General features: G+C 24.9%; 1 protein-coding gene across 1 annotated transcript; it reads right to left on the bottom strand.

The window, feature by feature from the left end:
- Positions 1-318: 318 nt before the first annotated feature.
- Positions 319-2,737, bottom strand: LOC134240335 (hsp70-binding protein 1-like). The gene is made up of 5 exons (XM_062722435.1): positions 2,554-2,737; positions 2,147-2,368; positions 1,753-1,908; positions 1,232-1,440; positions 319-390 (listed from the first exon to the last, which is right to left on the bottom strand). Exons 1-5 carry the CDS (start codon positions 2,684-2,686, stop codon positions 322-324), a joined length of 789 nt encoding a protein of 262 aa, XP_062578419.1. The 5' UTR covers positions 2,687-2,737; the 3' UTR covers positions 319-321.
- Between the last annotated feature and the right edge of the window lie 8,327 nt (positions 2,738-11,064).

Here is an 11,064-nt window from a genome sequence, read left to right as displayed (position 1 = left end):
AGCTTCTTCCCAAGTTTACTACAAATTACTGTTCAAGTTAAAGTAACTAGTCTTATTGTCCCATTATTGATTTGGAGTACATGTATTTCCTCCTTACCCAAATATCACTCAAATTACCCACTAGCAAGTATGACCATAAGAAGTTATAACATTTCTTACAATGACTTTCAAAATAGATGACCATGTTACATGATGCAAGCATAAACAAACAAGTGAACTGCATGCATGTCCCCTTCTTCAAAAGAACAAGGGGAAAAGAATCTGTCAAGTTGGATCTGGGTCATTTTCCTCTGTCATCTGTCCATTTTCTTTCTTGCCTTTTCACCTTTGAAGTTCATCATCATCAGTTGATATTATTCTCAGCAACTCCTTCGCATAATGACTTTCTTCCTACAATCAAAAAAAAATGTTAATAAACAAGACATCAGTTTTAGGATCATAATTTTTTTGCAATCAGGTCAAACCCTTGATAGTACAAATTGGGCTGGGAAGCTTAGTTGACACACTGCCACACCTAGGAATGTATACTCCTGGCAAGTTCCAATAGCCTTCCCAAGCTATAAAGTGGAAGTTTCTGATAATGTTTCCAATGGTAGGGACAAGAATCTTCTGAAAAGATGGTTGGTACTGTTCAAAGTACTGTTGAATCCATACTACTAGTTGATACTGTTGAAATCAAACTAGTTGATATTGTTGAAATCAAACTAGTTGATATTGTTGAAATCAAACTGTTTGCTACTGTTCAAATCAAACTGGGTATTACCTGTAATAATGGTACTTTCATGTACATGGAATCAAATGGACAGAAATACCACAAATTTTCATCACAATTCACAGAAGAAAAGATATACTGTGCATGTACATAAATTGGCATATTCAAAATTAGCACAATCACTGGGTAGTGAGTGGTTATTGCAATCATGAATTAGTGCTAAACATGTCCACGCTTTAAATTGTATGTATAAATTTTTATGGTATTCATGAATTAGTGCATTGTTGTCCGCGCCAAAGCCGTAAAAATATGAAATCCGCTTTTTTTTTTTAAGTACACATAAAGTATTGTTTCAATCTCGTGTTTATCCAGAAAAACTACCAATGAAAACAATGTACATGTATCTGAACAAACACAAGAGCAATGCACGTTAAATTCATCTATTAGAAGTTTCTTGACACATACCCTAAATAAGAATTTAATGTTGATTTTAAAATTTCTAAAAAAGTTGACATTAACCCTGAATTCATCCTTGTCCTTCAGAAACTTGATCCGCTCCTGTAATTTCTTTTCCAGCTCCAGTTCAGGCCTCTGGCATTCCTCTATAGCCCTCTGATGGTCCGTTACTATAGCCAGAAGGGCTGACAGGTTGTGTTCGTGAAATGAATTGTGCTCCTCACTTAAAACTCCAACTAACTGGTCAATCATTCCAGTGTCACACATCACATCTGCAAAGTAAAAGAATACATGTATTAACATACAGGTATAATGATAGATTCTAAATACAAATAGAAACTTGGATTCCCTAAACAAGTGCCTTTCAACACCTGAAAATGGTCACCCACTATAGGCACTAGTCATAGCCAATATCCTCAAGGATCTTTTTTATGACAAAAAATCTGTTACCGTACCGTATTATTATTTGATGGGGAATACATGTATCATGCTTTATTTAATGGAAGGGGTAAAAAACTGCCACATTTTCTCAAGATTTCACTTCAGAATGATCTGAGTAAAATTGTTATTTACTGAGACTATACCTTTAAAATCTGGCCTCTTGGCACACAATGCTGATAGCATAAACGCTGCCTTGATTCTTAGTTTTTCTATGTCTGTCTGCATGGCCCTCATCAGCACAGAGAAACCATCATGCCTTTCGAAGATTTTCTGGGCTTCAACATTGTCTCTTGAAAGGCCTGAAAAATCATTCAAAATCTCACATTTGAACTTTAAAAACATATAACATCTTTAAAAACTGCTAATATTTTCCTCCATCAAATTTGATTTTTAATCACAAGGTCTCTAAAAATTTTCCCCCTATCTCAACAGGATCAGCAATGAGAACAAACTGAAAATTTCACAGATACAAAAAGCCCTTTTGAACAGATTGATAAGAATACTGAATCAATACTTCCTTATCCTTGCTACACTTACATGATATAGCATACAGAGCTTTTATTTTCACATTTGGGTCTTCATCTTTATCCAGAATATCTAGCATCAGAGTCAGCCAGTTTTCTTCCAGTGCTTTCACCTGACAGAAAGGGTGGTTCTGAACCAATATTGCTATCAAATCCAGGGTCCTCCACCTAACTTCTGGTGTCTTGTGTTTTAGTAATACTTTAATTACTGGGTATCCACCGATCTTGTAGAAATCTGTAAAATAAAAGAAAGAATTGCGGACTAAGACAAGCAAAATTTAATCATATTTTATACACAAAGTCTCAATTACCTTGTTCTCAATAAAATTTTCAATTTCATTTTCCAAACATACTTTTTAAAACCTGAAAATTCAAAATAAACATCTGAGAAAAATTTAACTAAAGGAGGCTAATACATACCAGAAGCAAAGTCTATTGTTTCACACCATTCTGCTGTTTCCTCTATAGCTGCAATAATTTTCTTGTCATCACTGTCTGGTGAAGTCAGAATTTGCAAGCAAGCCTTCATTCTTTCAACTGGACTAACTGTCATGTCAGTAATAGCATTCTCCAACCACTGACGTCGCTGTAACCGAAATAAAATTCAAAACAAACTTAATACTTTACATTTTTTGTTAAAGATAATGCCATCACAGTAGATAGCTATAAAATTTAGGTAAACAGATCTGCTGTATCCAATACCTTTTTTTCTAAGAATAGATGAAGGATTTTAAAGATAACACATACAAGTACTAAACAACAATTATAACAGTTGTGACAATTAAGATCACAAATATCAACGTTAATCGTAACAGATTAACAGTAGATGTAATTATATCATATTAACAGTAGCGACAGGATATTATGAAAAACATTCACAACGTACTGAACATCCCTTTCATTGACAGATCCTTTATTATTTTGAAGATCTTTCATCTTTCCATAGCATCCCCATAAGGATATGCACAACACGAGGTCCTATATAAATTCACATTCATGTTCAAAAGGAACTTTAAGTATCCATATTTTTTCGTCGTTAAGATAACATTGTGAATCATTTAATTAAACATTATATTCAAAACCCCTTTAAAATTTTTTCCCTTAAAAAAATTTTAAAAAAAAAAAAAAAAAAAAAATTTTTAAAATTTTTTTAAAAAATTTTTCCAGGTTTTTTAAAAAAAAAAAAATTTTTTTTTTTACACCATTTTTTGGTTTTTTTTTTTTTTTTTTTTTTTTTTTTTTTTTTTTTTTTTTTTTTTTAAAAAAAAAAGGGGGGTTGGAAAAAAATTTGGGTTTTTTTTTTGGGGGGTTTTTTTTAAAAAAAAAGGGGTTTTCCCCCCCCAAAAAAAAACCCCTTTTAAAAATTTTTTTTTAAAAAGGGGCCCCTTTTTAAAATTTTAAAAATTTTAAAAAAACCTTTAAAAAATTTTTTTTCTTTTGGAAAAAATTTTTTTTTGGGGTTTTTTAAAAAAATAAGTTTAAAAAAAGGGGGTTTTAAAAAGGGGGGGTTTTAAAAATTTTTTTAAAAAAAAAAAAAAAAAATTTTTGGGATTCCTAAAAGGGGGGGAAATTTTTAAAAATACAAAATAAAAAAAAAAAAATTTTTGGAAGTTTTTTCGGGGGTTTTTTTTTTAAAATTTTCCCTTTTTTTAAAAAATTTCCCCCAAAAATTTTTTTCCACCCCAAATTTTTTTTTTTAAAAAAGGGAAAAATTTTAAAAAAAAATTTTTTTTAAAAAAAAAAAATTTTTTAAAAAAAAAACCCAAAACCCCTTTTTTTTTGGGTTTTTTTTAATTTTTTTTTTTTTCCCCTTTTTTTTTAAAAAATTTTGGGGGGGGGGGAAAAACCCCAAAAAAAGGAAAAAAATTTTTTAATAAAAAAAAAAAAAAACCCAAAAATTCTAACCCAATTTTTAATACAATAAAAAAAATTTTAAAAAAAAAAAAAAAAAAAAAAAAAAAAAAAAAAAAAAAAACTTAAAAAAAAGGGGGGGGGGTTTTTTTTAAATTAATTTTAAAAAAAAAAAAAAATTTTTTTAAAAAAAAATTTTTTTTAAAAAAAAATTTGGGGAAAAAAAATTTTTTTTTTTAAAAAAAAATAAATTTTTAATTTAAAATGCTTAATAATATAATTTTTTAAAAAAAAAAAAAATTATTTAAAAAAAAAAAATTGGGGGAAAAAAAGGGGTTTTAATAAAATTTTTTTTTTTTTTTAAAAAAAAAAAAATTTTTTTTGGGTTTTGAAATTTTAAAAAAAACCCCCCCCCTTTTTTTTCCCCCCCCCCCCTTTTTTTTTTTCCCTTTTTTTTTTCCCCCGGCCCCCCCAAAAAATTTTTTTTTTAAAAAAAAAAACCCCTATTGTTTTAAAAAAAAATTTTTTTTTTTGGTTTTAAAATAAAAATTTTGGGGGTTTTTTTTCCCCCCTTTAAAAGCCCCTTTGGGTTTTGGAAAAATTTTTTTTTCCCCGGGGAAAAAACCCCTTTTTTTTAAAATTTTTTGGTCAAATTTTAAAAATTTGGGGAAAAAAAAACCTTTAATTTCCGGGAATTTTTAAAAAAAATTTTTTTGGGGTTTTTTTTTTTTTTCCCCCCCTTTGGGTTTATTTTTTTTCCCCCCCCCCCCCTTTTTTTTTTTTTGGGTTTTTTTTTCCTTTTTTTTTAAAAAAAGGGGGGAAATTTTTTTAAAAAAACCCCCGGGGAAATTTTTTTTTCCCCTTTAAAATTTTTTTTAAAAAAAAATTTTCCCCCGGGGGTTTTTTTAAAAAAAAAAATTTTTTTAAAAACCCCTTTAATTAAAATTTTCCAACCCCTTTTTTTTTTTTCCCCCCCGGGGGAAGGGGGGGAAAATTTTTTTTTTTTTTTTTTTTTTAAAAGGAATTTTCCAAAAAAAAAAAAGGTTTTTTTCCCCCAAATTTAAAAATTTTAAAAAAAAAAATTTTTTATCAAAAAAAAAAAGGCAAAAATTTTTTTTTCCCCCTTGTTTTTTTTTTCCCTTTCCAAAAAATTTTTTTTTTTTTTTGGGGGATTTTTCCCCCCTTTTTTTTGGTTTTAAAAATTTTCCCAAAAAAAAAAGGGGTTTAAAAAAAAAATTTTTAAAAAGGGGGGGTTTTTTTAAAAAACCCCCCCTTTTTTAAAAAAAAAACCTAAAAAAGGGTTTTTAAAAAATTTTAAAAGAAAAACCCTTTTTTTTGGGGGGAAAAAAACCATTTTTTAAAAAGGGAAAAAAATTTTTTTTAAAAATTTTTTTTTTTCCCAAAGGGTTTTTTTTTTTTTTTTTTTTTTTTTTTAAAAAAAAGGGGGGAAAAGGGGGTTTGAAAAAAATTTGGATAAAAAAAAAAAAAAATTTTTTTTTTTTTTTAAAAAAAATTTTTTTTTCGGCCTTTGGGAAAAAAACCCCCCCTTTTTTTTAAAAAAAGGGGGAAAAAACCAAAAAAAAAGGGAAAAAAAGGGGTTTAAAAAAAAATTTTTTTTAAAAAAGGGAAAAAAACCTTTTTTAAAATTTTTAAAAAAAATTTTTTAAAATTTAAAAAAAAAGGGGGGGGAAAAAAAATTTTTTTTTCCCCCCGGGGGCTGGGGGGTTTTTAAAAAAATTTTAATTTTTTTTGGGCCCGGGGGAAAAAAGGGGGGGGTTTTTTTTGGGGGAAAGGAAAAAATTTTTTTTAAACAAAAAAAATTTTTATTTTTTAAAAAAAAAAAAAAGGAAAAAATTTTTTAAAAAAAAAAAAATTTTTTTTTTTTCATTTTAAAGGGAAAAAAAAATTTCTTTTTTTAAAATTTTTTTTTTCCCCCAAAAATTTAAAAACCCTTTTAATTTTTTTTTTTTTTAAAAAAAAAAAAACCCCTTTTTTGTTTTTTTAAAAAATTTAAAAAATTTGTATTTTAATAAATTTTTTTTCCTTTTTTTTTTTTTTTTGGGAAATTTTTTAAAATTCCCCCCCCAAAATTTTTCCCCCAAAATTTTCCGGTTTTTTATTTTAAAAAAAAAGGGAAAAAAAAGGGGAAAAAAAAGGGGAAAAAAAAAAAGGGGGGAAAAAAAAAAAATTTAAAGGGGGGTTTTAATTTTTTTAAAAAAAAAAAAAATTTTTTTTTAAATTTTTTTGGAAAAAAAAAAAAAATTTTTTTTTTTTTGGGGGGTTTTTTTTTTTTTTCCCCCAAAGGAAAAAATTTTTTTAAAAAATTTTTTTAAAAAAAAAAATTTTTTTTTTTTCCCAAAAAATTTTTTTAAATGAATCCCAAAAAAATTTAAATTAAATTTAAAAAATTTTTGGGTTTTTTAAAAAAAAAAAAGGGGGGGAAAAAATTTTTTCCTTTTTTTGGGGGAAAATTTTTTTTGTTTTAAAAAAATTTTTTTTTTTTTTTTGGGAAAGGAAAAAATTTTTTTTTTAAAAAAAATTTTTTTGGGGGTTTATTTAAAAAAAATTTTAAATTTAAAATTAAAAAATTTTTTTCAAATTTTTAAAAATTTAAAATTTTTTTTTTTTAAAAAGGTAAAACCATGGTTTTTTTTTTTTTAAAAAAATTTAAAAATTTTTATACCTTTTTTTTGGGGGGAAAATTTGGGGGGGGTTTTTTAAAAAAAAATTTTTAAAAATTTAATTTTTAAAAATTTTTTTTTTCTGGTTTTTTTTTAAAAATTTTTTTTTGGGGGAAAAGAAAAGAAAGGGGGAAAATTTTAAAAAAAAAAAACCCCAAAAAGGGAAAAAAAAAAAAAAAAAAAAAAAAAAAAAAGGGGAAAAAATTAATTTTTTTTGGGGTTTTTTAGTTTTTTTTTTTTAAAATTAAAAAAAAAAAAAATTTTTAAGGGGGGGGGTTTTTTTTTTTTTTTTGGGGGGGGCCCGGAAAAAAAAAAAGGGGGGAAAAAAACCAAAAACCAAAAAATTTTTGGGAAATTGGGAAATTTTTTTTTTTTTAAAAAAAAAACCGGGAAAAAGGGGGAAAAAACCCCCTTTTTTTGGGCCCCCCCTTTTAAATTTTCCCCCCCAAAAAAAAAAAAAGGAAAAAAATTTTTTTAATTTTAAAATTTTTTTGGGGGAAAAAAAATTTTTTTTTAAATTTTTTAAAAGGGGGGAAAAAAAAATTTTTTTTTTTTAAAATTTTTTAAAAAAATTTTTTTTAATTTTTTTTTTTATTTTTAAAAATTTTTTTTTTTTTTCCCCCGGGGGGAAAGGTTTTTTCCCCCTTTTTTTTTTTAAAGGCCCCTTTTTTTTTTTTTCCCCCAAAAAAATTTTTTATTCCCAAAAAATTTTTTTTTTTTTTTAAAAAAAGGGGGGGAAAATTAAAAAAAATTTAATTTTTTTTAAAAAAAAAATTTTTTTTTTTTTTTTTAAATATTTTAAAAAAAATTTTTTAAAAACCCTTTGAAAAAAAACCCCCGGGGGGGGGGAAAAAGGAAAAGGGAAAAAATTTTAAAAAAATTTGCCCAAAAAATTTTTTTTTGGAAAATTTTGGGTTTTTTTTTTTCCCCTTTCCCAAAGGGGGGGCCCCCCCTTTTTTAAAAAAAAAAATTTTTTAAAAAATTTTTTTCTTTTTTTTCCCCCCTTTTTTCCCAAAAAGGGGGGTTTTTTTAAAAAATTTTTCCCCAAACCCTTTTTTTTTTTAAAAAAATTAAATTTTTTTTTTTTTTTTTTCTTTTTTTTAAAAAGGGTTTTTTTAAAAAAATTTTTTTAAAAAATGGGGGTTTTTTGGGGTTTTAAACCGGGAAAAAAATTTTTTTTTTTTCCCCCTTTCCCTTTTTTAAAAATTTTTTTTCCCCCTTTTTTAAAAAAAGGGGGGGGGGGGGAAAAAAAAAATTTTTTTTTTTTTTTAAAAAAAAAAAAATTTTTTAAAAAAAAATTTTTTTTAAAAGGGAAAAAAAAAAAAATTTTTTTTCTTTTTTTTTTTTAAAAAAAAAGGGGGGGGGGGAAAAACCCCCTTTTTGGGGGTTTTTTTAAAAAAAAAAAAATTTTTTTTTTTAAAAAAAACCCAAAAAAAAAAAACCTTTTAAAATTTTTTTTTTTTTTTTTAAAAAAAAAAAAATTTTTTTTTTGGGGGGGGGGAAAAAATTTTTTTTTTTTTTAAAAAAAAACCCCCCCCAAAAAAAAAAAGGTTTTTTTAAAAAAAGGGGGTTTTTAAAAATTTGGCCCCCAAAAAAAACCCCAAAAATTTTTTAAAATTTTTTTTTTTTTGGGGGGGAAAAAAAAAAAATTTTTTAAAAAATTTAAAAACCCCTTTAAAATTTTTTTAAATAAAAATTAAAAAAAAAAAATTTTTCACAAAATTTCCAAAAAAATTTTAAACCCCAAAAAAAATTTTAAAACCTTTTTGGGGGGGGGGAAAAAGAAAAAAAAAGGGAAAAAAAATTTTTAAAAATTTTTTTTTTTTTAAAAAATTTAAAAACCAAAAAAATTTTTAAAAAAAAACCTTTTTTTTGGGTTTTTTTTTAAAATTTTTTTAAATGAAAAAAAAAAAAAAAAGGGGTTTTTAAAGAAAAAAATTTTTTTTTTTTTTAAAAAATTTTTAAAATTTGGGGGAAAAAGGGGGGTTTTTCCCCCAAAAAAAAATTTTTGGAAAAAGATTGTTTTTTTAAATTTTTTTAAAAAAAAAATTTTTTTTTTTTTTTAAAAATTTTTTAAAAAAATTTTTTTTTAAAATTTTTTTTTTAAAAAACCCCTTTTCCCAAATTTTAAAAAAAAAAAAAATTTTTAAAATTAAAATTTTTTTTTTTAAAAAGGAAAATTTTTTTAAAAAACCAAAAAAAACCCCCCCCCAAAAAAAAAAAACCTTTTTTTTTTTCCCCCTTTTTTTTTAATTTTTTTTTTTAAAAATTTAAATTAATTAAAAACCCTTTTTTAAAAAAAAAAAAAAAAAAACCCCTTTTTTTTGGAAAAAAAATTTTTTTTTTTTCCCTTTAAAAAATTCCCAAAATTTTTTTTAAAAAAAAAAAAATTTTAATTTTTTTTAAAATGGCTAAAAAAAAAAAAAAAAAAAAAAAAAAAAAAAAAAAAAAAAAAAAAAAAAAAATTTTAAAAGGGGCCCCCTTTTTTTTGTTTTTTTTAAAATTTAAATAGTTTTTTTGGTTTAAAACTTTTTTTTTTAAAAAAAAAAACCCCCAAAAAATTTTTTTTTAAAAAAAATTTTTTTAAAATTTTAAAGGAAAAAATTCCCCCAAAAATTAAAAAAAAATTTAATTTAAATTTTTTTTAAAAAAACCCCCCAAAAATTTTTTTAAAAATTTTTTTAAATTTAAATTTTTAAAAAAATTTTTTTTATTTTTTTTTAAAAATTTTAAAATTTTTTTTTTTTCCCCAAAAAAAAAAAAAATTTTTAAAAAAAAAAAAAAAATTTTTTTTTTTAAAAAAAAAAAACCCCAATTAAAAACCCCCAAAAAACAAAAAAAACAATTCATCATCATAGTTGATATTATTCTCAGCAATCCTTGCATAATGCTTTCTTTACAATAAAAAAAAAATTTAATAAACAAGACATCAGTTTTAGGATCATAATTTTTTTGAATGGGTAAACCCTTGATAGTACAAATTGGGCTGGGAAGCTTAGTTGACACACTGCCACACCTAGGAATGTTCTCCTAACCAAAACCTTCCCAAGCTATAAAGTGGAAGTTTCTGATAATGTTTCCCAATGGTAGGGACAAAATTTCTGAAAAGATTTGGTACTGTTAAAGTACTTTGTTTTAGTTGATACTGTTGAAATCAAACTAGTTGATATTGTTGAAATCAAACTAGTTGATATTGTTGAAATCAAACTGTTTGCTCTGTTCAAATAAACTGGGTATTCCTGAATAATGGTTTTCATGTACATGGAATCAAATGGACAGAAATACCACAAATTTTCATCACAATTCACAGAAAAAAATATTGTCATGTACATAAATTGGCATATTAAAATTACACAATCACTGGGTAGTGAGTGGTTATTGCAATCATGAATTAGTGCTAAACATTCCCCCTTTAAATTGTATGTATAAATTTTTATGGTTTTCATAATTAGTGCATTGTTGCCCAAACCTAAAAATATAAAACCCTTTTTTTTTTAAGTACACATAAAGTATTGTTTAATTGTGTTTTCCCAAAAAATCCAAAAAACAATGTACTGTATCTGAACAAACACAAGAGCAAGGGTTTAAATTATCTTTGAAGTTTCTTAACAAAAATTTAATGTTGATTTTAAAATTTCAAAAAAATTTACTTAACCCTTTTCTTTTCCCCAGTTTCCCCCCATTTTTTTGGGGCCCCCCATTCCTCTATAGCCCTTGATGGTGTTACTATAGCCAAAGGGGTGACAGGTTGTTTGTGAAATGAATTGTGCTCCTCACTTAAAACTCCAACTAATGGTCAATCATTCCATGTACACTCACATCTGAAAAAAGAATACATGTATTAACATACAGGTATAATGATAGATTCTAATTACAATAGAAACTTATCCCTAAAAATGCCTTTCAACCCAAAATGGTCCACCCATATAGGCATAGTCATAGCCAAAAATATCCTCCAAGGATCTTTTTTATGAAAAAAATCTGGTTACTTTCCTATTAAATTATTTGATTGGGGAAAAATAAAAATGTATTCCATGCTTTATTAATGGAAGGGTTTAAAAAACTCCCATTTTCTCAAGATTTCACTTCAGAATGATCTAAAATAAAAATTTTAATTTACTAAAGACTATACCTTTAAAATCTGGCCTTTGGAAAAATGCTGATAGCATAAAGTGCCTTGATTCTTAGTTTTTCTATGTCTGTCTGCATGGCCCTATCAGCACAGAGAAAATTGCCTTTCGAAGATTTTTGGGTTTCAAAAATTTGTTCTTGAAAGGCCTGAAAAATATTCAAATTCACATTTGAACTTTAAAACATATAACATCTTTAAAAACTGCTAATATTTTTCCATCAAATTTGATTTTTAATCACAAGGCCAAAAATTTTCCCCCTAAAATTC

This window comes from Saccostrea cucullata, unplaced genomic scaffold (assembly GCF_032062105.1).
Source record: "Saccostrea cucullata isolate Sc308-1 unplaced genomic scaffold, CSIRO_AGI_Scuc_v1 ctg12527, whole genome shotgun sequence".
In the NCBI taxonomy this organism is placed as follows: domain Eukaryota; kingdom Metazoa; phylum Mollusca; class Bivalvia; order Ostreida; family Ostreidae; genus Saccostrea; species Saccostrea cuccullata.
The sequence above is the reverse complement of the archived record's forward strand: the minus strand, read 5'-3'. Positions and strand labels throughout refer to the sequence as shown.